The sequence below is a fragment of the Archocentrus centrarchus genome, chromosome 4 (genome assembly GCF_007364275.1).
Source record: "Archocentrus centrarchus isolate MPI-CPG fArcCen1 chromosome 4, fArcCen1, whole genome shotgun sequence".
In the NCBI taxonomy this organism is placed as follows: domain Eukaryota; kingdom Metazoa; phylum Chordata; class Actinopteri; order Cichliformes; family Cichlidae; genus Archocentrus; species Archocentrus centrarchus.
In genome coordinates, this window is record NC_044349.1 from 31,561,545 (window position 1) to 31,589,125 (window position 27,581).

General features: G+C 41.1%; 1 protein-coding gene across 1 annotated transcript; it reads right to left on the bottom strand.

Moving 5' to 3' along the window:
* Positions 1 to 2,299: 2,299 nt before the first annotated feature.
* LOC115779601 (alanine aminotransferase 2-like) lies at positions 2,300 to 11,629 on the bottom strand. Its single transcript, XM_030728358.1, has 11 exons — positions 11,528 to 11,629; positions 10,571 to 10,660; positions 10,379 to 10,487; positions 10,147 to 10,283; positions 8,904 to 9,147; positions 8,618 to 8,697; positions 8,385 to 8,521; positions 7,768 to 7,936; positions 4,445 to 4,600; positions 3,768 to 3,880; positions 2,300 to 2,507 (listed from the first exon to the last, which is right to left on the bottom strand). Exons 1-11 carry the CDS (start codon positions 11,624 to 11,626, stop codon positions 2,417 to 2,419), a joined length of 1,425 nt encoding a protein of 474 aa, XP_030584218.1. The 5' UTR covers positions 11,627 to 11,629; the 3' UTR covers positions 2,300 to 2,416.
* Between the last annotated feature and the right edge of the window lie 15,952 nt (positions 11,630 to 27,581).

Genomic DNA, 27,581 nt, shown 5'->3' on the forward strand with positions numbered 1-27,581 from the left:
TTTTTCTTCCAATAATGTCCTTTAGATTTATTCTATTATATGATTTTAGATTTTATAGTTATCTTGAACAAAACAGAAATCAGCACATTCTTTGTAAAAAATTTCCCAAGATGATTTTTTATGAAAGCAAGATCAAGCAGAAAATACATCATAGGAAAAATCATTGGGTCAGTGAATGTAAACTAATGATAAAATTGCATATGTTATCAATTAAAAATGAAATCTCAGACACAATGAAAAGGTGCAATGAAGGGAATGGGTTTGAAGAAATCCTGAAGCAACTGTAACCTATGGTGCACACTGGAATAAGTGTCCATTTTATAGTATGCAAGAAATTAACTAATTTGCCTGTTATTTGAATAGTACAAAAGGTAACTGTGAATAGAAGAAAAAACATATTTACAAAACATATGTTTATTATTACCGTAAAAAAAAATCAGTAATTGTGGCAATGGTATTTACAAAGTACCTTGACTTGAATGATACAGACTAGGTATGGACCTCCAGGATAGCATAGTTCTATCCAAATGTTTATAACCCCGCCTGGTGACCTCCAGAGTTTGCTTTGGAATATGTATCGTGTTTGTTAATCTTTTTTTGGTAACAGTGGTGATTTGAATTTAAATAAATGTTAATTATTGAGCTTTGTATTGAGGTGGAACACTAGCATCAAGCTGTGAATTAGACAATTAGGGAGTCACAAACATAGACTGCAGTGCTGTGAAAGCGTACTGTATTTACACTATTACTGATTTCTTATTTTTTTTGCATATTTATCATACTTCCATGTTTCAGATCATCAAAGAAATTTTAATATTAGACAAAGATGTCACGAGGGAAAGGGTAAGAGGAAAAAGCTTTCCAAACCTACCTGGCCCTATGTGAAAAAGTAAAACCTAAACCTAATAACTGATTGTGCCACTCCTGGCAGCAAGACTCTTACACATCATGGAACTACCATTTTCACAAAAGTGTAACTTCACAATACATACTACCTTGTTTGTATAAAGGAGGGGGACAATTAAAACTCACCTGGGACAGAGTATCTGGTAATGCCGTTCTGACTCACTAATGCACCAGCTCCTTTCCAAGCCCTGGTGAACTATGTGCTTTGAGATTTCCTAAACCAATTTAGTCTCTGTCTAGCTGGATGGCATACTCATCTTTTTAAGGCCCTGTCAGACCATCAACATCACATATGTATGCCAAGTACTCCAGAGAATGCTTGAAAACAAGCTGATCCACATGGGCAGCATTACCGAGGACCCTGGAACAGAATAAATGCTTGGCTGATGATCATTGGATTCCTGTTCATTACTACACCCCAGGTCATAAAGTTTGGTTGTCTTCCAGAAATATTCCCTTAAGCCCTGAATCTAAAAAAACCATGTCCTAACTTCATTGGGCCATTGGAAATCAAAGCTCTCCCTAACCCTGTCACTCTTTGTCTGAAGTTTCCAAGGAACACGAGCCTCTACGAATCATTCCACATGTCGCAGTTGAAACCAGTTCCCTCCAGTCCATTGGAAGCCCTGTTTTGGATAACCTGCCTTTTCCCTCTTGTAGCCCCTCCAGGAAGACAATGCCAAACAATTTAGTGCCAATGTTTATCGATCTATTTATCACTCAGTTTGATAACCACTGAAGCTGAAAAACAGCCAATAAAGTGACAGAAAAAGTACAGAAAAACTAAACCCAGACACCACAATTGAATATAAAAGGTTAAATTATTAACATGCACAGCATTAGTTATAATTTTAGGTTTTTAATAGTCACTCTTCACATCACAGTAACAAATAGTTATTTTATAATTTATTATATGTAAAATACTCAAGTTTTGATTTAAAAGTATCAATTAGACACTACCTACTGACAAACATCAGAATTTTTGGTTTTCATATCCTGCATGCAATTAATTCACATGGTTAGTTCAGTCAGACTATTGGTAACTCTAATTGGAAACTTTCCAATTAGAGTTTCCACTTTTCCACCTTCACCTCCAAATGTGTAAAATCTATAAAGCCTTTTAACTTCATTGGATCAACCACAATTAAACTGTTACTGCAAAGTGGTGGGGCTACTTTTGACTATTCCCTTACAAGGGGTCTGCCACACTGGATGCCCTTCCTGAAACAACACCCAAGGGATCTGTGTCTTCCTGGGATTGCACCAGGGAGATTTTGCTTGTTGGGCAAATGCATAAAGCCACTAAACTGTTTAGTTATGAGTGCAAAAATCTGGTTAATATGAAAGATTAAGGCTTAAAGAGATCTGTAGATAAATGCTGTTGTATTCACAATTGATTCTACATGATTATTGTTGGTTACTTTATGTTCCCAAAGATAAGAGTGTGAAGAGAGAATGGCATCATTATTAAAGGGAACATGCTTCCCACATCTTGTCCTTGACATTTCCGTCAGAAAAATTTGTCCAGCAGCTGCAGGTGGAAAGAACAAAGACGTGTCAGGACCTCCTCCAGAGTGGAAGGCGGAGCCAAAATACACAGCCTGAGAGAAAGAAATACACCAAACACAACATTAACATACTTCCTTGAAAAAAAATACAATCCCATGGAAACTGACACTTAATATATTTAGACCACCAAGCACTTGATATTTGGAATAATGCTTACATTTGCTTCATTTTCCCAATTTACAGAAATAGGTTATTGGAGGACAAAAGTAACTACATCCCTACATTTGATAACATTATAGAGGGGATCCAGATTAGGTGCTAACTACTGGAACCTAATTATTAGTACTTAATAAGTGAAATAGATTAGTACTTAGCACTCTCTGCACTTGCTCTAACCAAGCACTCAAAGTGCTTTTTCCATTTTCCACATTCATTTAATGCTTTTTTCCTATGCCATGTATCCATAAAATGTCCTAGTAATAACTGAGGTGTAATGCTTGCTAGTGACAAAATTCTCAAATTCTTAGAGTTAATGATAGAGTTAATGTTAATGATAAATTAATGTTTCATAATGGGGGGTGGGGGTTCTATGGACAGTTAACTCTTTGATAATAGTTTTCTTTTCAAATTGGCAATATTGCTACTTTGATGCAATTTAAAAAAAAAAAAAAAAAAGCAATTCCATCCATCCATCCATTCACTTCCGCTTTTCCTGGTCAGGGTCGCGGGGGGGCTGGAGCCTATCCCAGCTGTCATAGGGCGAGAGGCAGGGTACACCCTGAACAGGTCGCCAGCCTGTCACAGGGCCAACACAGAGAGACGAACAACCTTTCACACTCACATTCACACCTATGGGCAATTTAGATTAGCCAATTAACCTAACCCCAGTAAGTGCATGTCTTTGGAATGTAGGAGGAGGAAACCGGAGTACCCGGAGGAAACCCACGCAAGCACGGGGAGAACATGCAAACTCCACACAGAGAGAGGGAGAGGCCTGGGCCAAGGTGGAATCGAACCCAGGCCTTCCAGATGGTATTCTAACTGTGAGGCAACAGTGCTAACCACTGCGCCACCGTGCTGAAAAAAGATCAAAGTTCAATTTCAGGGAAATAAAGGTCAGTACAAAAGCATTGGTAAACTGTTTATTTTCCCTACAAAACTCCTATACAGTTTCATAAATTTTTCAACTGAGTGGCTTCATGCTACACTTCACAGTAAAACAATGGTATATAGTGAAATTAGAAGTAACCATTCTTGCATTATTAGTAAATACTGAAAATCAAGCATTTCCGGACTCTAAATGGTCATCAAAGATCTGACTGAAAATGTAGAATAAAATCTGAGTTTCTTACCTGATGTGATAGTTTTTATCTTCCTGCCCATTCTCATAACCAGCCCCCAAACAAACACCCTCTTCTTCCAGCAATCTCTGACAGTAAAGCACATCTGCCTTCACTCCCAACCTCTGAAATGAAAGACAGTAAAACATTTCACCAATTTATGTTTTGATTGCTTTGCTTGAAATAAGTTACACAATATGCAGCAGTAAATATTTTCAACTTGAACATTTCATTCATCAAGAGACTTAACTGTTCCCATAACTACATTAAGTCTAACTTAGAAAGAAAAAAAAAAAAGCATTTTATGTGTTTTTCTTATAATTGTTATTAAACACATGCTTGTGTTACCTCTGATAACAAATGCCAAAGTTTGCTAATACAGTGGTTTGGCACCTCCAAAAACACTTTCTTAAATGTGCATTATAAGCCTAAAGGTTGGGAAACCTAATTTAGTGTTATATGATGTGGGGGAGTTTATAAGCTAATATAAACTGCAGTGAGTTTTTATTTTGACATTTTTACTTTAAAAGTAAAGCTGTCAAACATAATTGAGGATACAGTATAATATTTACTTTTCAAATTTAGTTGAAGTGTAAAGTAGCGGAAAGATAATGTTTCTTGAAACTGTAAAAAAAGAAAAACAGTCACACAATCAGAGTAATATTATATTTTTAGCATAGAAATCTCACCTTGGCCTCCGCTAGCATGTGAGGTGGCAAGTGCACTCGTGGATAAAGGAAGACTCCTGCCATTGGTGGTTGGCAGCTTATCCCTTCTACTCTATTCAGAAACTCACACGCCCGCTTAGCATTCTGGGAAAGTGTATCCTCAATATGATGGATCTCCTTTAAGAATAAAATGATGGTTATTAGTGTTAAAAATGTGAGCTGGAGCGCACTTTAAAATCACCCAATAGTATCTTAAAAGAGAATTACACTTTATTTCAACATACTGTATTTAAGCCATGTGGATTATGCTAACACTGCATCTTGGTTGTAAAGATTCAAAGGAATTAGGAGTGACATAACAGAATATATCAGATATTGTATAAGTTTGTTTTTATAAAACTTTGTGTATTGCTGTCAGTTTTGGCCAGGACTCCCCTGTAAAAAAGAATTTGGAATCTCAGAGGCTAAAAGATAAACTAAAATAAAAACCCAGAGAGAACCCTCACCCTAACCCTGCCATGTGACTGAATGATTAGATCTATCTTTAATCTCCATCCATTCATCTTCTTCCACTCAGGGTTCGTACGGGTGCTGGAAATCCTTGAAAATGCTTGGATTTTAATATTGTCTTTTCAAGGTTTGAAAAGTGCTAGAATTTTGGATGTAGTGCTTGAAACTGCTTGAAATTGTAACTGCTTTTTTTTTTAATTAAAAAAAATATGTGATTGAATATTTTGCTCATGAGATGGAGAAAGAAAATGAGTCGGAAAGTCTAAAATGAAAATTTCTCCGCCTGGGCCTGCATGTGACCTGTCAGTCTGTTTGTGACTCCTCCTCCCCTGAAGACAGAGAGTTACCGTTTTTAAGGAGTGTTCACTGGAAAACTGCAAATTCAATTATGGATAAGATGAGTATGGAATTATATTTAGGTCAAAAGTCACGCGTGAGAAAAAACATAATCTGTGCAAATAATCCGCGAGTGCAGGTATTCAGTGCTCGCCAGTAAATTCAACAACTGGCGTGCAGTGAAGAAACTGCCTTTTCACTGTTTGGGCGGAGCTTATGGAGCCTAATGACATTGGTCATTTTGATGGATAGTTCAGGTCACTATTAGACCGAGTTACACTGTGGCAGCAACATAAGAGCAGTTTTAAACCAGATTTGCTCACAATCTGGAGAATAAAGTTTCCAGAATTAACTATCAGTAGTTATTGTTTTCTGTCAAGTGACTTACCGCATAATAATACCATCTTTTTAATGTGATTAAAAAATGAAATAATTTTGAGTATGTATTTGTATAAACAAGTATCACAGTGTTAATATGCTGGAAAATCTTGAAAATGAGGGTATGGACCCTGTCCACTTATCTGGTCACGGGGCAGCAGCCTAAGCAGAGAAACCCAGACCTCTCTCTCCCCAGCCACCTTCTCCAGCTTAACTGGAGAAACACCAGGGTATCCGTAGCTCAGGAGATAAAGAAGGGACTCTACTAATTGGAAGGTTGGTGGTTCAATCCGTGGCTGCTCCAGTCTGCATGCCAAAGTGTTCTTGGGCAAGATACTGAACTTCAAGTTTGCATTCTCTGGTATGTGGATGTTGGATAGAAAGCACTTAAGTGCAGAAAAAAGTGCTTGGGTGAATGAGGCACTTTGTAAAGAGTGCTCAAGTAGAAAAGTGCTATATAAGAAACAGTCCAATTACCATTTTACACCAAGGCAATCCCAGGCCACTCAAGAGATACAAACTCTTCCTGGGTCTTTCCTGGGTCTTTCCCAGAACACCGCACCCAGGTGGCATCCTAGTCAGATGCCCGAACCCCCTTAACTGGCTCATTTCAAGGTGGAGGAATAACGGCTCTACTCTGAGCCCCTCTTGAATGACTGCTCTCTTCACCCTTTTGTTCTTTTTGTCACCACCCAAAGCTCATGATCATAGCTCAGGGTAAGAATGTAGATTGACTGGTAAGTTGACAGCTTCACTTTTACGCTCAGCTCTCTCTTCACCACAACAGACTGCTGTAGTGTCCACATGACTGCAGGCACTACCCCAGTCTATCTGTCAATCTCCCGCTCCCCTCGTCCCTCACTCATGAACAAGACCACAAGATACTTGAACTCCTCCACTGTGGGTAGCATCTTGTCCCTGAACCAGAGTGGGCACTCCACCCTTTTCCACCGGAGAACCATGGCCTCAGACTTGGAGATGCTAATTCTCATACCCGCTGCTTCACACTTGGCTGTGAACCACTCCAGTGTGAACTGGAAGCCACCACCCAATGAAGCCCACAGGAATGCATCATCCTCAAAAAGCAGAGATGAGATTCTGAGGACGTGGTGAAGAGGGAGCTTAGCGTAAAAGCGAAGCTCTCGATTTACCGGTCGATCTACGTTCCTACCCTCACCTATCGTCACGAGCTTTGGGTAGTGACCGAAAGAATAAGATCGCGAATACAAGCGGCAGAAATGAGTTTCCTTCGAAGGGTGGCTGGCCTCTCCCTTAGAGATAAGGTGAGGAGTGCGGCCATCCGGGAGGGGCTCAGAGTAGAGCCGCTGCTCCTCCACATCGAAAGGAGCCAGTTGAGGTGGCTCGGGCATCTGATTAGGATGCCTCCTGGCCGCCTCCTGGGTGAGGTGCTCCGGGCATGTCCCACCGGGAGGAGGCCCCGTGGTAGACCCAGGACACGCTGGAGAGATTATGTATCTCGGCTGGCCTGGGAACGCCTTGGGGTCCCTCCGGATGAGCTGGAGGAGGTGGCTGGGGAGAGGGAAGCCTGGGCTTCTCTGCTTAGGCTTCTGCCCCCGCGACCCGGCCCTGGATAAGCGGAAGAAAATGGATGGATGGATGGATGGATGGAGATTCTGAGGACACCAAGGCAAAAGCTGAGGTCACTTGGCTAAGCCCAGAGATTTTGTTCATATTTTTATCGACAAAGGGCAGCCCTGGTGGAGTCCACCACCCACCAGAAACAAGTGTGACTTATTGCCGGCAATAGAATTGAATGCCTTTATTTGTCTTTACATAGAATGTATAAACCCACTACAGCTGAACAGGGACTGAGCCCACAAAACACATGTAGACTTGATGGACAAACTTCCACGCACACTCAGGATAAAGAGCTGTGTTCCATCTGAATTTGAGGTTTGATTAACTTTGGAGGCTGAGGAGTGTGATGCCCCCATAGTTGGAGCACACCTTCTGGTCTTCCTTCTTAAAGACCATCCCAGTCTGCAAAAGCTTCTTATTTAATTTTTACCAAAGTGTCATTGTTTTGTCTCAATGGTCTCATCAAACTTTAAAAATCTTTTTGATGAAATTTAGACCTTGCCATTGGTCCATTCCCTCACCTGTGTGTATGTATTATAGGAAGAATCTTCAGGTGTGGGTGGATTGATCATAATCTCCATTGCCAGCTGCGGTAAAACTGGGCTCGAAAGGCTGGGAAGGATGGTCAAAATCCTTTTCACTGCTGGGTCCATGTTAATCACCTCCATATACCCTCCTCTCAGACCACATCTAAACAAAGAACACAGAGTTTTAACAGATTAACAGAAAGATTCAATTCAGTCAGGACTAGAATAGGCCTTTAAAAGCAGACTGATATTTCTATCTGCAACCATCTGTACATAGAAGATGGCACCCAGTGAGATGCCAACCATAGTTATGTTGATGGCTCTGAGAGAGTCAATTTTAGCATTATTGTTTTTGAAACCATAAGTAATTAGAGGAGAGTGTTAATTTATCAGCTAGCAGTAGCAAGCTTGGTTAGAAAGTTGTTTCTATAAACTGTACAAATACATAGATACCTCCAAACTAGTGGTAAGTAACAGGGAGTGTCAGTGCCCCCTTGATATAAGTTACTTACATGTTTAACACTACTGGCATATTTCAAATCAGTGACTAACGTGTGTGGAGGGCACACATTGGGCATAAAAACTTTTCATGCTATTTCCATGATACTCACTCTCCTATGTAGGCTGTGGATAAGGAATGGAAAGACACCAGCTCCACTGTGTCAGCATACGTTTTACCCATCTCAGAGAGCACTTTCTTGTAGGAAATAAACTCTTTGTCCTGGCCATACACGCTGTCTTGGTACACCTACAAAGTACGAATGGACATGAAAACAAAATGGGAACTTGTTTAAGACTGAAAAAGGGAAGAGAATAAAAGCTTCATGGTTTTGTTTGCAATCACCTCTTCAGCCAGCAAAATGAGGCAGTTGGTAGCAGCAAACTGAATCACCTTCTCTATAGTTTTTCTGTCTTGTACATGACCTAGAAGGAAAAAGCCCAAATAACTGAAAGAGCTTCTGTTTAAAGTAAGTGTTAATCTTGGGAAGTCAATCAACTGATGACAAGAAATAAAAATTAGACAAGGAGCTTCTAAAAGGGGAGATGGATGAAGGGCCATTTAATTCACATTTAAGTGTCAGAGAATAAATCAAAAGTTGCGAAGGATGTATCAACCACAAGTTGCTCACCTGTAGGATTTCCTGGGTTGCTGATATAAATGGCTTTGGGCTCACAGTGGACTCTTGCCGCCTCTAAAGCTCTGTGCAGCTCACCCAGGTCTACAGCCCAGCCTTGTTCCTCTAAAAGCCGGTATGGAACCAGTGTGAGCCCAGTCATGTCCAGCAGCATGGGCAGTGTATGTGGGCAAGGCATGGGGGTCAACACACCTGTCTGAGTTTTGCCCTCCACGCTGGCAAACAGGCGCAAAACCAGCTATAGCAAAAAACCCAACAAAAACAAGCTTTTATTCCACATTAGATGGGGCTTTTTGTTTGTTTGTGTTTAATGGCTTTTCTTTTTCACTACTATCTGCAAGTTTTAAACACTTTGGTATTGGCAGCTAAAATAGGTGTCAGTCACCAAAGTAACTTACAAGCTCCACTTCTAAGATGTACAGCAAATCGAAACAAAAAAAAAAAAAAGAAAGCACACATATTAGCAATTTTTGTGATGTGGTGGTGCAGTGGTTAGTACTGTTGCCTCTCAGCTGAAAGGTCCTGGGTTCAAATCCAGTCTGGGGACTTTATGTGTGGAATCATGTTCTCTCCAGCTACTCTGGCTTCCTCCCACCATCCAAAAAACATGCATGGGGTTAGGTTAGTTGGTAATCCTAAATTGATCTACAGTCGATTTAGCTACCATGGCCACCTTCCCCATGAGAGCCTATCCCAGCTGTCACAGGGTGAGAGGCAGGGTACCACTGAAGAAAATTATCCTTACAAGAATCTGAAACTATAATGTTGCCTCAGTGAGTTAGACAGGAGCGCTATTTTAACTTTTGTTTACATCCTGCAAAATTAAGTTCTCTTACTTAAGTGTTAAAATTTCATTATTATTTATTCTGTCTGTCTTGTTTTTGACATACTGACAACCACCACTGAATAACTTTGATGCTCCACAAGTCATATTTTCATGAGAAATAGAGCTCAGGAGCAGGATTTGTAGTGTCTGACTGGGTCCACAATATATAAACATAAGCATAACAGCACATAACACAACTCACTGGTTACAGCTATTAGAACACTTGCCCAAGAACTGGCCAGTTTTCAAAATTTCTTAAGTAAGCATTAAATTGTACAAAGCAGAAAGGTATAACTTTTTTTTTTTAATTCTTTTTTTTTTTTTTTTTAAAGGCTTCATTACAAATCTTCAAAACTAGTACTTTAAAATAAAGTCTAAAACTAAAAGTACAAACAGAATCTATTATCATACCGATAAACTCATCTGTGAGCCACAACTGAAGATGATGTCTTCTGGGTGAGAAGGCACGCCACCATCTCGCCTTGTGATAAATTCAGAAATGCTTTTCTGGATTTCTGGTATACCACAGAAGGATGTAGAGTATGAACCTGTCACAGGCAAAGTGGATAGACTGGCCAGTAGAAATGTAAAACATTTTGTGCAGTGCTTTAAATTCTTTGCAGATTTAATTAGTTTTTCTTACCCACACTCCCTCCACCACAGATGTCCAGAAGCTGCTGCGCCCTCTGCCTGACATCTAGAGGAAGGCTTTTTTCTTTGAGGAGCTCAGGGTACACACACACTGCCAGGACCTAAGAAAGCAAATAGGAAGTGATGGGCTTAGGTTGACAGAGAAGTGCAGGTAAAATTCACAGATGAAACATAAAACACCAACCTGGCGAATAAATGAGATAGGGGGCATTCCTGCCTTATGTGGATCACCTGAGCTGACATCAATCACCCTCTTGAAGGGCTTTTTTACACCCTGAAAAAATAAATCTGTGTTTACCAAGGCTGGCATTTACTGAAATTATATAAAGGTAGGGACTAAATTCAATATCAGCTTTACATAAAACAACAATAACTCATATTTGCCAGTAAAAATTTACATACACTTATCATTGCATGAATGTCTAGGCAATCTTGGCTTTTCAGTGATTTCAATGAAGTGTTCTTTTCCTGAGGCTGAATGATTGTATCTTTCAGAGAGGAAAAAATCAACCTAATGTGTGGCATTAATATTTATTTGGTTTTCAAGCATTTCATCATTAGTAATTACCAAGTCATCTATATCAACGCTTGAACAAGACTCAAAGCACAGGCCAGGGTATGAGACAGAAAACATTTTTACCACAAGTAGACACAATCCTGTGGCACCAACTCACACACACTGTTCTTACACACTGCTGTTCTCTTTTCTTTTGGTAGACTTGAAGCCTCGCTCTGCCTTCTATGTAACATGCTTACTTAAGTTTGCAGCTGTGATTTGAAGTGACATGATGCTCCAAAAACTGAGCTTGTCTAAGGAAAAAACAATACTCTGGTGGAAGAACAGGTTCAGATTTGAGGTGTAAATATGACCTGTATAGATGTGTGGTTACCATGTTCTCCTTCACACTAAGCCATAGTAAATGATTCTACTACTTACCCCCGAGTCTCCTGAAGTATAGAATTCTTTCTACATTGTGTGAACCTGGTCTCGTCAAAATTCACCAAAATGGAACTTTCTTCCCCGAGAATGTCAGAAACTGCACTATTGTTATACTCTTAATTTCTTTCTCCTCCTTAAACTGGTATTAACTAGATAAGTTACAGTATACACTGTCTCTCAGGTACTTTACAGCTGACTAACCTGTGCAATCTGCTCTGAGATGTGTGCAGCCAGATCCTGCAGGTTCACTGGGGCTCGGATCCCACGCACCCTGGGATTCACGTGCTGCATAGTGCTCATCTGTCTCTGTTTCAACTGTCTGACTGATCAAGGTTCAGGGAGAGGCCTGGAAATGCATTCTTGAGGCAGGTACTTTAGTTAAAGAAAAAGAGAACTGCACAGTTAACACTGTCTGTAAAGTGGTGCACACGTTAGTCATACTAGTCTAAACCTTTTCAGCCAGGACAGAAATGTGTGAGGGTAGAATTTTTTGTACTTCTCAAATTTGTATATTTGTGTGTGTGTGTGTGGTTTTTTTTGTTTTTTTTTGTTTTTTTCCTGATTACCTCCTTAAAGTCATTGCCCTTGAATATGGGTTCTCAGCTTTTCTGATCTATTTGACTCTTTAATTGGGAAAATTAATTAATTAATCCTTTCAGAAAATAGCTTATTGAAGTGAGTGTTCTGTTTTCAGTATCCCACCAGAAACTATTATATTGTAACAGCAGTTGCTGGTGCAGTTCTGTAGAAAGGTATTTTTCCCCTTCCTGATTTTTTTTTTTTTTTCAAATTTGTCACACAGGTTTCAGATAATCAAATTTTAATATTAGACAAAAATATCCCAAATACAGCAGCACGGTGGCGCAGTGGTTAGCACTGCTGCCTCACAGTTAGAATAACATCTGGAAGGCCTGGGTTCGATTCCACCTTGGCCCAGGTCTCTCCCTCTCTCTGTGTGGAGTTTGCATGTTCTCCCCGTGCTTGCGTGGGTTTCCTCCGGGTACTCCGGTTTCCTCCCACATTCCAAAGACATGCACTTACTGGGGTTAGGTTAATTGGCTAATCTAAATTGCCCATAGGTGTGAATGACAGCGTGAATGTGTGTGTGAAAGGTTGTTTGTCTCTGTGTTGGCCCTGCAACAGGCTGGCGACTTGTTCAGGGTGTACCCCGCCTCTTGCCCTATGACAGCTGTGATAGGCTCCAGTCCCCCCGCGACCCTGAACAGGATGAGCGGAAGCGAATGGATGGATGGATGGATCCCAAATACATCATTTAAAATATACAGTTTTTAAATTATTGTGTCATTTATTAGAGGAAAAACCATATCCAAACTGGCCCTATGTGAAAAAGTAATTGCCCCGGAAACCTAAGAACAGGTTGTGCCCCCCTTGGGTGGCTGTGGGTCAGGAGGCAGAGCAGGTCATCTACCAATCAGAAAGTTGGTGGCTCGAGCCCTGGCTGCTCTAGTCTGCATGGCAAAGTATATTTGGGCAAGATACTGAACCCTGAGTTGTTCCCGATACATTCATCAAAGTGTGATTGTGTGTGTGAATGTTGGGAAGCACTTAGATGTAGGAAATGCTTGTATAATTGTGTGTGAATGAGACATGCTTTGACTGCTGTATTTACCATTTATCCTTGGCAGAACTGTAATCAAGTTTTTGTGATAACTGACAATGAGTCTTTTGCGTCACTGTGGAGGAATTTTGGCCAACTCTTCTTTGCAGAATTGTTTTAATGCAGCCACATTGGAGAGTTTTACTCAAAAATTAATGAAACACTTGATCATCACTGTATAGACTTCCACACTGAATCTGTAAAGCCTATGACGTAATCTATGTTAGCGTTGTTGCCAGTGTTATGCTAAAACGTGATTTCTGATGTTTCTGTATGTTTTTGATGTGTGATATATTTGCTTATATTGGTAAATAGACTGTAGTCACCAGGATTTATGAAGGGCTTATATTCTTCATTTTTCTTCATTTATTATTTTCTATCATCTATCATTTAATCTATCATTAATTATAAGCTATCTTTACAACAGTTATTGTACCTACATTATAATCAATTGAGTCCTTTTTTTCCTCATTTAAAATATCTTTGTAGAGTTGTGGTGTTATATTTGTTGCAATGTCTGTTGCCCTTTTGGCCAGAACGGTCTTAAAAAATACATTTTTAATGTCAATAAGAGTTTTACCCTGATCAATAAAAAATATATAAAAGTCACTTTGCAACTTCTCTCTTGTGACAGTATCAATTTGTTTTTCTCTCAAAATAAATTGATATTTTTAATGACAGATATGTCTGAAATATGTTTCAGGTAGTCTGATTGTTGGGGTTTTCTCTATATAACGTGCCTTGAGGTGACTGTTACAATGCTTCAAGAGGTAGCCTTGCCTGGACATGTTACCAGTCAGTTGCAGGACCAACACAGAGTGACAGATAACCAATCACACCTATGTGCAATTTAGACTGACCAATTAACCTAACTACATGTCTTTGACCTGTGGAAGGAAGCTAGAGCGACTGCATTTGGAGAACACAAAGAGTGGCCACAGCCAAAATCCTCTGCATTAAAGCTGCTTTCAGGGTTGACCAAAGAGCTTGTCAACTAAAAGCAGCAATGGCAATTAATAGCACAATGACCCATTGGCAAAAAATGTGCATAGTTGGATGGAAAGTTCTTTGGGTGATCTACTAACAGTGCATTAATTTATATACAAAGATGCAGTCACTTAATTTGAGTAATAACCTACCAAGAGTAGCACAAATTAGCAGTTCAGAAATGAGCATATCCAGTGCGGGAGTGGAAGGGAATGAGTGATGTGTCAATGAAAGTAATACACTGGAAGCTGAGGTTTTACCATGTTTATCTCTGAAAACAGTGTGGCAATGCAGATAAATGAGAGGAGGCTGATGAAGAATCAATATGTTAAGGGGTGACTTTGCTGACAGAAATAACTGGGCACTCTGTGAGGTCCTGAGGACTGAGATTCAGGTGGAGTGCAGGAGGAAAGAATGTAGAATCTAGTAGCTGCAGTATTAACACTTTGTAAGCACTCAGCTTGGTTTGGGGCATTGTTACTGAAATAAACATGGTCTCTGCCATTTCTAGAGTGATGTTTTACTTGTTGCTTTGTAGGATGCCAGTAATGGTGTGATTTGGAGGGTGAAATCCATTACCTTGAGCCTCTTTTTCACTAGCTCCATCCGACTTGACTCAGTTTCAGTTATTTTCCATTACAATTAAGTACTGCCTCGATTTGGTGGCGTCATTATAGTAAGGCGGCCTGAAAGTCCTATGACATCATTTTTATGCAGTGCAATGATCACTCCGTCTACTGCAGTGAGGTATCTGGTGCATGACATGTGTGATGTCAGGAACATGGGCAACAGAAAGCAGGATACTTTATGATATATTAGCTGAAACTTTCTGATTGTCAGGGAGAGAGACGATTGGCAGGAGCCTCTCCCAAATACAACTCACGAGTATTTGTATGGACATTGTTTTTTCTGTAATAAACTTTATGTTATTCACAAAGACTTTGTCAGTGGAGAATTTCTTCAACACACTGAACAGCATCAACTTCAGAAACAACAGTAGCTCCCTCTAGATTCTGTGTAGCTATCCTTTGTTCCAGGGTTTCAAAAATGGGGTTTCAAAAACACAGTTCTTGCTCTGACAGAGCTAACAAGTTATTAAATTTAGATGCAAATAAATCTGGATGTGTACTCTTAAGTTACTGAAATGTATTTTTTTATATAAATTACTGTGCTGTATATGCAGTGTGTTGTGTTATTTTATTGTATTGTCCATATCTGCCAGTGCAGGCTCCAACACAAGTTTAAAAGGGCTGGAAGTGACTGGTTTGATTTGAGACATGTGAAAAGTGGGATGAAGATGGCACATACAGGTAGCCGGGGAGACCAGAGCCTGTATTTGCCATAGACTGTGGAATAAGAGCCTCTACTTCCCAGGAAACATTGCCCAAGACACATGAGGGAGGTAAGACGAACTGCTCAATGGAGAACTGGTGGGAGAGAGCATCAGGTTTTCTCTTTCAAGAACCCGATTGGTAAGTAAGGGTAATGTTAAATCTACCAAAGAAATAGGACCACCTAGCCTGCCTGGAATTAGAAATGGGCAATGAAACAATAATTATCACAAATTAACTTTGCCTTGATAAAAAAAAATAAAATAGGACATAGTTGATACGGTTTTGATAGAACTCATTCCATCTATGTTTTCTATTTATGTTCTCCTTTTCTTATTCATTAAAGTTTCTTGAATTTGTACTGAGGATATGTACAAAAAAAAACACCTTGGGATTTTACTCCCAAGTTTTTTTGATCTGCAGGAATCTTTAGCTTCTTTAGTCTTGACAGAAATAATGATTAGATTTAAAATGCAATATATATTGATTTCGACTGATATGAAAAAGTTAAGATGTTTTTTAGGGGTGGGACGTGATTAAAAAAATTAATCTAATTAATTAGAAGCTTTAATTAATCTAAATTAATTGCATTTTAATCACGTTTAAATATTTAACACGAGAAATATTAATTTACGTGTCGTTTGGTTGATGAATGAATCAATATACATAAGCTTAAACTTCAAAATTTTGTTTATTTTCCCACCAGTCTACTACACAGACCAACGAAGGGTGGAAGTGCTCCTGTGATAAGCAAACTCCTGAAACTAAAGTTAAGCATCATAACTGGATAGTTTTATTCAACATTAATGTCTCACTTGTTATAGTTGGAAATTAATCATTCGCTCAGCTGTATTATTGATGTTGAAATGTGTCATTCTTGTTTTAACAGCTTATTTTGAATTAAAGATTTAACATTAAACCACAAAAAGGAGCAAAAGTTTGTTCTCCGTTTAACCAGCTGCTTTTATACAGCTGTGCTTCACACTCACGGTTGCTAGGCAATGTGAGCTACGCTGAGGTGAGGGCAGGTGACGCTGATATGAAGGCTAGACGCTCATTTCCAGCCTTTGCGGTCTTCATGGGCCAGGTCCTTTGAAGGATGTGGCCCCTGAATTTGGACAGCTCATTCTTATCACATTGTGCGTCAATATAATCTGTATGCCTGGAACTTGTGCAGTGAGAAAAGTTCCACGGTGCAAAGTGCGATTAAAATGCGTTAAAATTTTTATTCATTATTTTCCCCGTAATTAATTATTCAAAATTAACGTTAAAAAAACAAATCAGAACATCTTTGAAAGTGCTTGGAAGACTGCAGGGGTATTAGTTAAGCCTCTCCTGTAATACAGACAACAAGATGATAAGCATTTCAAAGGTCCAGCTTAGTAGAGATGGTGGTGCCATGCAGTGGCAAAGGAGATTAATGGTATCAGATCAACAAAAAAGAAACCAGCACACACCAGAGAAAAAGACGAACGTATAATACCAACTGCTGGTGAGTCCTTGATGTCTCTCTCCATGTCCTCCATTTCAGGTCTAGAGAGCTTGTATAGATGGCTTGAAGGTAATGGTGCTCTAGGTAGAAGGCCAATAGTGCAGTTATAAGTACAGTAAGGTGGAAGTAACAGAGACTTTTCTTTACTAAAGATTTGGCAGAGATCATGATCTTCCCTTGGGGCAAGAATGAGTCTCAAGAGTCTCAGAGTTGTTGCAGGCAGGAGAAACAGCAGATGCAAACAATGAGAAACGCTAAACAAATTCTGGCTCTCTATATGTTTCTCATTACAGTTGATATGTGGATTATGTTTTGCTAACCAAGGAAAGACTAGGATTATCGAGAGTGTTGGGCTGAGAAGGCAGCCATGTTGGAACAGGATGGGGCCATCCCCAAACTGTTCTCCTGGCAACTGCCAAACCCAGACTCGTCCATCAAATTGCAAGATGGACTTGCAATGATTTGTCACTCCAGAGAACATGTCTCCACAGCTATAGAGTCCAGTGGCGGCTTGCTTTACACACTGCATCCACCACCTTGCATTGCGCTTGATGATGTAAGGCTTGACTGCAGCTGCTCAGCCATGGAACCCCATTCCATGAAGCTCTCTGCACACTGTTCTTGTGCTAATCTGAAGGACACATGAAGTTTGAAGGTCTGTAGGGATTAACTGCAGAAAGTTGGTGACCTCTGTGCACAATGCACCTCAGTATCCACTGACCCCACTCTGTGATTTTACATGGCCTACCACTTCATGGCTGAGTTGCTGGCATTCCCAGTCACTTCCACATTGTTATAATACCATTAGCAGTTGACAGTGGAATTTTAAGTAGTGAGGATATATCACAACTAGGCTTGTTGCACTGGTGGCATCCCATCACCGTGCCATGCTGGAATTCACTGAGCTCCTGAGAGCAACCTATTCTTTCTCAAATGTTTGTAAAACCAGTCCGCATGCCTAGGTGCTTGATTTTATGCACCTGTGACCATGGAAGTGATTGGAACAGCTGAATTCAGTGATTTGGGTGGGTGAGTGAATACTTTTGGAAGTATAGTGTATTTGGATCACAGTCCTTTGTAGTTCTGTCTGTTAATGTTTTACTTTTATAAATAACTGGCAGAGAACTCTGCTGTTCTTTGGACTAGCACAATAAGTCTTTTAAGACTTTTACTGGGGCAGCACGGGGGTGTGGTGGTTAGCACTACTGCCTCACTGTCACAATCTAGAAGGTCTGGGTTTGATTCCACCTTGGCCCAGGCTTTTCTGTGTGGAGTTTGCATGTTCTCCCTGTGTCTGTGTGGGTTTCATCCCACAGTAAATTGCCCACAGGTGTGAATGTGAGTATGAATGGTTATCTGTCTCTCTGTGTTGGCCCTGCGACAGGCTGGCAACCTGTACAGGATATACCCTGCCTCTCACCCTATGTCAGCTGGGATAAGCTCCAGCACCTCCCAGCGCTACCCTGAACAAGATAAGTGGAAGAGAAGTAATGGATGGATGGATAGAAGACTTTTACTGTTTGATGGCCAAAAAAAGGCTTTAACTTCATGGCAAGTGAAGGATTATACTCATGGTATATGTTTGCCCTTACCATATGTACACTTATTTGCCTGAGAAATTTGTCTTAGACTGGAAAATAAACATAGCTGAACAATGACACAGAAGCTTTTAATGTTTTAGGACAGAATGTTCCTGCTATGACGTCATTCTATCGATAACAGAAGCAAGGACTCTCGAGTGGAGTGGTCAACGAGACTAAACAGATGATAAATGAACACTTCGAGGGAAAAGCAGCTGTCCAATCCTCTCTCTCTGTCTTGCACATTTCTTGTTTTGTATATAATGTAACCAAGATAGATAAGCTTTCACTATATGAAACTGTGAGCTGAACTAAAAGGTCTCAGTACTTCATGTCATATCCAGTAACACACTGGGAATGGCGTGCAGTTCTGACCCAGATTAATCTGTAAAACTGTGTGACAAATGGCTAATTAAATTTAGTAATTGGACTCCTTATTCCGTTGTTTGTGTCATTCCTGTTCGATAAACGAACACGCAGAAACCTAGCAGGCTCAAGCAGCAACTCATAATCTTTTTAAATTTCTACATAAGCACAGTCTGGAGGTTGAATATAAAACACTGTGTTACTGATTGACAAAAAAAGTTAAAGTTAAAAAATAGTTTACAAAGTTAAAAAAAAAAAAAAAAAAAAAAAAAAAAAAAAAATATATATATATATATATATATATATATATATATATATATATATATATATATATATATATATATATGAATCAGTTATCAGATGCAGCTCCTGAAGGAAATGAGTTTCATGGTATATGTGTCCCCTTACCAAATGTACATTTACTTCCCTGAGAAATTTGTCTTAAGACTGGAAAACAAAACTGATTAAAATACACATGTACATAATGTTTTAGGTCAGAATGTTCCTGCTATGTCACCATTGTATCAATAACAGAAGCAAGCACTCCTGAGTGGAGTGGTCAACGAGACTAAAAATGATAAACAAACACTTCAAGCTGCTGGAATCCTTTCTCTCTGTCTTGCACATTTCTTGTTTTGTATAATGATGTAACCAAGATAGATAAGCTGTGACTATATGAAACTGTAAGCTGAATTAGAATCGGCTAGCACTTCATGTCATATGCATGGCATGCAGTCCTCAACCAGATTCATCTGTAAAACTGTTTGAAATGGCTTTATTAAATTTAAAAATTGGACTCCTTATTCCATTGTTTGTGTCATTCCTGTTTGATAAACGAAAGGCTTAAGCAACCCACACTCATGTTATTTTAAATTCCTTCTCTTCTTAAAATCTTTGAGTCTTTCTCGGTGTACCGTATTTTGCAGACCATGTGGCGCACCGCATTATAAGGCGCAATCTCAATGAACGGGTCTATTTTCATACATAAGGCGTACCGGGTTTCGGCATCAAGCAACAGGTTCCCTCTCGTCATTATCCGAGTCAGTCTCATTGTTGTTACTGTTTTGTTTTGGTTGTGGCACCCCTTTTTGACTCAACACCGGAAACCTGAAAACTCCACTGTCACCGTGTTTTGTGTACATACAGCACTCGTACTGAGTCGCTTCATATTCTGTAGCATCGCCCGGACCTCGATTCATCCTTTAGCAACTTCTAGTGACTTTTGAGACAGCCCACAGCGAGTTTTGTTGCACAAAAGTTGGCAACAGTGCCAGCCACTGATCTATTACTGACAAATATACAGACCAGCATAGATGAAAATAGGCCAAATCCATCATAGTTTTCTGCGGTTTACTGTGTACGTTTCCATTTTTGGAACAATGCTTCCACTTCTTGTTGAATTGGCTTTGGCTGCTTTCAACACCTGCTGCGCCGCACTCACAGCTTGTTCCTGTCTAATATTATCAGTAGAGTCATTTTGTGAATCGATGGTGGCCTATTTTAAAGAATTCAGTGAGGCCTTTGAACTGATCTGCCAGACCGGAGGCCATAATTGTAATTTCCCCATTGTGGGATCAATAAACTATCATCATCATCATCATGATCATCATCATATCGCTACAGACCACGCAATGGCGTAGTAGTGTTGATCGCCATTGGTGGTCAGACGGCAGCACTCAACTATTTGAAAAGCGTATGCTGGGTGTTACCCCCCTCCCTCCTGTCGTACGCTTTGTACGCTCTGGAAAATTTGTTGGAGGACTGCAGAGCCATCCCCAATATCACCCCGACCACCTCCTTTCATTTCTTACTTATTCCCTGATCCTTTACCTCACAGTCCAAGGTCTGCCAGTAAGTGGAAAAGGGTGGAGAGTGACCATGGAAAGCTTTGCAGAAGCAGCTTGCTCAGCTTCAGCAACACCAACTTGATCTCCAGCAAAGATTGCTGCAGGAGCCAGGCCCGGATTAAGGTGGGTCTGGGCCCCGGGGCAAGGAGATTGCAAGGGCCCCCCCTCCCGCTCCGAGCCCATACCAACCCAACCCCCCCCGACACACACTCCCCTACAAAAGTCTCTTTCTGCTCTTTCTTCGTGCAAAATCATCTACCAACTCATCAAAGTTCAGCTGTTGCACAAACTGTGATTCAATTGCAAGAAGTGAGAGGGAGTTCAGACGATTTTGGGTCATTTTCATCCTGAGCTCATTTTTTATTCGAGCCATTCTGGAGAATGACCGTTCCCCTTCACAGTTCGTAATTGGCAGAGTCAAGAACAGTTGAAGTGCGATGTAAAGACTTGGAAAAGTGGACTGCAAATCCAAATTTACCACGGTCTTAAGCATTGTATTTGGGCATCTTTGTTCTTTTGGAATGAATGATTTGAATTGAACAAGTTCATCTGCCAGGCTCATGGTTAGATCAGTGGGATATGCTGCAGCAAGTGCTTCGGCCCTTGAAGTGAGCTCACTGATTGACATATTATCAGGCATGAAAAGAACATGAAAAAGATTGATCAAGTGTGTGTATGCAGTTAACCGATGGTCAAGACAGGACACAAGCTTGTCAATTAGAACATTGAACGTTTCAATTCGAAACTTTTCTTTTCCACCTAATTTAACATCTGGCTCTGCACTTTCATCAGCCATATGTTTGCGCTTTTTTGTGCACTGGAGATCATGTCTGTAGTCTTGGGAGACTGAATCAGTAACACTTAAGGCTGATCTTTCAAAATGGGCAAAATTGTCTCTCTGTGCTGCCACAAAATCACAAAGAGAACTGAAAAGCTGTGTTGCCGTATTTATGTTGATGTTAGGCTTCTGTAACTGCAGGCTTGTGGCTTGGAACCGCTGCAGTATTGTATCCCAAAAGTATGCCATGACAGCTATCTCTAGGGTGTCCAGCTTGCCACAAAGTGCAGAGGCCTCACTTCTAGTGTCACGTTTCTCCTGTGGATCTTTGGAAATATTGTTCAGTGAATCTCTCAGTTGTGCATAATATTTCCACAGAGCATTTGTTGATTCAGCTCTTGCACTCCAGCGAGTGCCTGACAAGGACTTCAGTGTGAGTTTCACATTTGTATTTCTGAAAACCTTTCCCCACCTGTGTGTTGAAGAGGCACAAAATGTGTACAAAGATTGCAGGAAGTCAAAGAAACGCCCAGCTTCTGGGCTACTGTCAACAGCATTGACACCAACTAAATTCAATGAATGCGCAGCACAGGGGACATAACAAATCAATGGGTTTATGCGTTTCAGATGAGCTTGAACTCCATTGTACTTTCCTGACATATTACTTGCATTGTCGTAAGACTGGCCACGACAGTTACTTATGTCTAGGCCCAGGTTCTCCACCATTGCAACAACACACTCAGCCAAATTGCTCCCGCTATGATTCTCAATAGGCTCGAAACCCAGAAACCGCTCAACAATGTCTCCCCCAGCTTCAACAAATCTGAAAATAAAAGTGAGTTGGTCCACATGTGCAAGATCAAGAGTGGAGTCAACGATAACAGAAAAGTATTTGGCCTCTTTTATCTCACTGATAATCGCTTCCTTTGTTCTTTCTCCCATTAAGTGGATAAATTCCCCACAGATTGTGGATGAGAGATAGGACACAGAGCCTTTGCCCTTGCCTCCAAACCTTTGGAGATGGTCAGCTAGAAAAGGGTCAAATTTGGCCAACAGTTCGATAATGCCTAAGAAATTACCATTGTGAGGTGATCCAAACTGCTCGTCATCTCCCCTGAACGCAAGGCCCCTCTCTCCCAAAAACTGAATTACAGCAACAACTCTTCTCAAAACGTCCCGCCAGTATTGCCTTTCTGCATCAATTTGTTTCATAAGATCAGAATCAATTCTTCCTGTGTCTTTGGAACGACTGTGTAATGCTAACATGCAAGCCCTATGCTCCTCATTCCTCTCATGCTCACCGATACGCTCAGAATGTTTCCAATCAGAAAACCCATTGACAAATGCATTGCACTTACTTGAGAACAGTTTGCAAGCAAAACAATAAATGCAACCAGAGGAAGGTGAGTAAAGGAGCCACTGCCTTTCCACAGACTGACCATTAGGTAGACAGCATTTGACTAAGGAATTTGTGAAACTCCTAGTGCCACCCCCCCATGGTCATATCTCTAATTGAGGCAGGGTACTTTTCACTCCGATTTTGAAAAGCAACTGCTCCTCTACTAACCAGAATCGACTTAGCCTGTTCAGTAATGGCAATTGGCCACAAAGCAGGGTCATTAACGGTTTCACACCAGGAGTTTGAGGTCCTAGCTGCTAATGGGATACTGGTCTCAGTGTACTCCTCCTGGTCTGACAGTGAGTCTGCTGTTGTAAGAGTACACGAGTCTGGAATGGCTGTGGTATTTGAGCATGAAGCAGAAGATCCATGACTGGAGATGGTGTCCCCAGCTTCTGGGTGGAAACTGAGCTCTGTGTGTGGCCCTGAAGCCTGAGCCTGAGAGGCCAGGTCTACACCGGATTGGATCTGTGTGGGCTCCGGCATGATCAAATCAGTGGTGCTCTCTACACTGCTGCAACTCGGACCACTGATGACATTATCAACATTGGTATCAACATTGGAATCCTTTGGCTTATCAAAAAAGCCAGAAATCGAAGGCACATTTTTTAAGAAGTCAGCCTGTTTTGCCTCTCTGTTTTTTTTGGCTCTTCGCTTTGAAGCGCCACTTTTTTGTTTGCAATCCATAGGCCTACTATTAATGACAGTTGCAAAAAAAAACAAAAAAAAAAACAAGACAAACAAAAAACCAAGTCACCACTGGCTCTGTGAAAAGTCACTTGATGACAACACGATATATGATTAAGGGCAGAAGCTAGATAAAGGTAATATCTCAACCGTGTAAGACTTCCTAAGACAGAACAGAATATGATGAAATGATTAAAATGGGAAAAAGTCGCTTATCAGCTTTTTAGTTATTAAAGATGGCCAAAAGTTGCAGTGTGAAGCTTAAAGGCAGAAAGTAGCTGTTGTTTACATATCAAAACTAATAGGCAATGTCGCTAAATTCACTAAATGAAGTTGCCAGAGAATGGCCAAATACAATACAACACTCCTTAAAGTTCGGAAGGTGTTATATTTAAACACGAAATACACTAGCCTTTTAAGGTATGCTTTTAACCTTTAAAGGTGTAATGTGATATGCGTATAATGTGATATAGTATAATGTGATATAGTACACAATAATAAAATATAAATGTATACAAGCTTTTAAAAAGGCTGTTGAATATTAAACTACATATGATGATATAGTATGATATAATACAATATAATATAAATGTATACAAGCCTTTAAAAAGGCTGTTGAATATTAAACTATACGTATAATGATATAGTATAGCTTAATATAATATGATACAAATGAATGCAAGCCTTTAAAAAGGCTGTTGATTATTACAACTAAACAAGTGATGTTGCACAGGTTGAATGCAAAGCAATTTGTCAAGCAGTAAGCCAAGGTCAAGTTCTGAGTGAACAGAAGTGATGCAGGGGGTTATATATATAGAGACAGAGCCAAAGTCTCCGCCCCTTCTTTCAGTCCACTACTTGTGGCCAATTCAGCGACTTTTGATGGTCCCTGGCGACTAAAAATGTCGTGTAGCGCCTTTGGCAACTTTTTGGTCAGCTGATGACTCAACTCATCTTTTCAGTGGCATTGTCCATTGATTCTCGCTATCCCGACATGCCGCTATTCCGACAACTAATGTAATAAATATTTGCCTTTACTGACGGTTAGGGTTAGGAATAGTTTTAGGGTAAGGCATATGCCTTTATTGACGGTTAAGGTTAGGAATAGTTTTGGGTTAGGCACATTTAATTAAACAGTGTGTCAGTAATAAACAAAACCAAAACATACCGCTATGCTGACAATAGAAATCAATGGCAATAGCGACATGCACCCGGCATAGTCATTGTTTTTCAGCATAAATGTAACTCTGTGTTGCTATCAGAAGTGTTTCTCATGGTGAAATAGTGCTGCAGATTAGCTCTAATCTTTAAAAATTGCTAGCATTGCCCTTTTGCATTATGAACGCAGCCATGCATGCACGTTTTCTAGAGATGAGCATTGTGTATGACGCTTTGCCGTCATATGTCACGTCATGATGTCATCTGGCGATTTTTCAGAGAGCCAATAGTGACTTTCTGTGATTTCCACAGGAAAATCCATATTGGACATCCAAATTTGTTCATATGGACATATGCAAGCGAAATCTGCAAAGATGAGAGGTACAAAACCTTGTGTTCTTAAGGTGAATATCTACTGGTGTATTACTCTCCCCGAAGAGAACTAATAGGTTATAATGACAAGTGAATCACCATGTCATTTTGTGTGCAAACAATATTGTGCAGGAGCGAAATCACTTCCCACAGAATATAGATACAAGTTCTGCTAGCTCTCTACTGGGGCCAGCGTTAGGCCCAGGATATGCGGTGGTCACAAAGCGACAGTGTTGCTAGGTCTAGTAACTTGTGCGCATCTCTAGCGATAAAAGAAACCATCTATTGACTTTGGCGATTTTATGGCGAATCTGGCTACTTGTCTTTTAAGTGACAAAAGCATTATTTTTCAACACAACTGTAGCCCTGCGCCACTGTCAGAAGCCATTCTAATGGAGAAATAGGGCAGCAGATTAGCTCTGATCTGTAAAAAGCTGCTAGCACTGCCTTGGTTAGCAATACCTATTCCGACATCCCGCTATGTCGACATGTTGCTATTCCGACACTTCTTCACTGATGGTTAAGGTTAGGAATAGTTTTGGGTTAGGCACATATCGCTATGCCGACAATAGACATCAACTGTCGGCATAGCAGCATGTCGCAATAGCGACATGAATCCCACTGCCTTCTTGTAGGATAGTCGTAGCCGTGCACCCGTTATAACGCTGTGACATTATACATAATGTCATGACTTTATCTGGCGACTTCTAGCGACTTTTGAGAGAGTCAATAACAACTTTCTGTGATTTTCTTAACAATACTGAGTCCACTGGAAAATCGACATTGGAAATCCAAATTTGTTCACTGAAAAAATACAGTTGCTCTTTCAATGACATAAGTCTTTAAGTACAATATAATTTATTCCAATACAGTTATAATATTATGTAAATGTCTATGAGCTTTTAAACAAATTGTCGGTGGCTAAATCTGATATGTGAGATATTAATAAAATAATATTGATAGAAGTTTCGATAAATGGATTTAAGAATATTAGATTCAATTTTCACTTAACTGTGGGACATATGGAAGCGTAATCTACAAAGTGAAGTGGTACAAAACCTGGTGTTCCGAAGGTGAATGTCTACTTGTCTATTACTCTCCCTGAAGACAACTAATAGGTATCATGACAAGTGAATCACCATCGAAATCACTTCCCACAGAAAATAGATACAAGTTCTACTAGCTCTCTACTGGGGCCAGCGTTAGGCCCAGGATACGTTGTGGTCACGAAGCAGGTGTTGTCAATTGAGAAACTTTGCCGTTAGATTTAGTGACTTGTGGGGGTTACACCTCTCCATTACGAAACCACGCTACTCCGAAACCCGAAACCGGGGGTGCATATCCCTACCCCCTTACCCTAACCCTAACCCCGTTCGGAGTGGCGGGGTTTTGGAAAGGAAAAACGTCCGCACTTGTGGGCGTCCCTAGCGACAAAAAAACATTTAGCAACTTTCGCAACCTTTTGGTGAATCTGGCTGCTCGTCTTTAAAGTGACAAAAATCATTGTTCTCAACATAACTGTAGCTTTGTGCCGCTGTCAGAAGCATTTCTAACGGTGAATCAGTGCTGCAGATTAGCTCTGATCTGTAAAAATCCGCTAGCACTGTCTTCTTCTACTACAGACATAACCGTCCCCACACGTTTTCTAGAGATTGGCATTGCGTGCATGGTGCTGTGACATCATACGTAATGTCATGTTGTCATCTGGTGACTTTAAGCGACTTTTCAGAGAGCCAATTGCGACTTTCTGTAATTTTTAGCAGGACTGAGTCCACTGGAAAATCCATATTGATTTTTCTCTTACAATGGCTGCCGTTCCTCATGGCCCAGGGATCCTCTGGTTGTCGTCCCCCATGCCCCAGGGGCCCTCTGGTTGCCATACATCATGGCTCAGGGGCCCTCTGGTTGCCATATTCTGTGGCCCAGGGGCCCTCTGGTTTTCGTACTGCATGACCCAGGGACCATCTGGTTGCCATATCCTGTAGCCCAGGGTCCCTTTGATTGCTGTCCCCCTAGGCGCTCTAGTCGCCGTACCGCATAGCCCAGGGGCCCTTTGATTGCCGTTTCCTGTGGCCCAGGGGCCCTATGGTTGCCATATCCCGTGGCTCAGGGGCCCTTTGATAGCCGTCCCCCGTGGCCCAGGGGCCCTCTGATTGCCGTCCCCCATGGCCCAGGGGCCCTCTGATTGCCGTCCCCCGTGGCCCAGGGGCCCTCTGGTTGCCATATCCCGTGGTTCAGGGGCCCTTTGCCATCCCCCGTGGCCCAGGGGCCCTCTGATTGCCGTCCTCCGTGGCCTAGGGGCCCTCTGGTTGCTGTACGACATGGCCCAGGGGCCCTCTGGTTCCTATGTCCTGTGGCCGAGGGCCCTCTGACTGCTCTAGTCGCCGTACCGCATAGCCCAGGGGCCCTTTGATTGCCGTTTCCTGTGGCCCAGGGGCCCTATGGTTGCCATATCCCGTGGCTCAGGGGCCCTTTGATAGCCGTCCCCCGTGGCCCAGGGGCCCTCTGATTGCCGTCCCCCATGGCCCAGGGGCCCTCTGATTGCCGTCCCCCGTGGCCCAGGGGCCCTCTGGTTGCCATATCCCGTGGTTCAGGGGCCCTTTGCCATCCCCCGTGGCCCAGGGGCCCTCTGATTGCCGT

Coding starts and splice junctions, on each gene's coding strand:
- LOC115779601 (XM_030728358.1), bottom strand. CDS start 11,626: ATGAGCACTATGCAGCACGTGAATCCCAGGGTGCGTGGGATCCGAGCC. Junction 10,488..10,570: donor CTATCTCATTTATTCGCCAG/GTTGGTGTTTTA, acceptor TTGCTTTCTTAG/GTCCTGGCAGTGTGTGTGTA. Junction 4,601..7,767: donor CCTATAATACATACACACAG/GTGAGGGAATGG, acceptor TTATTCTTAAAG/GAGATCCATCATATTGAGGA.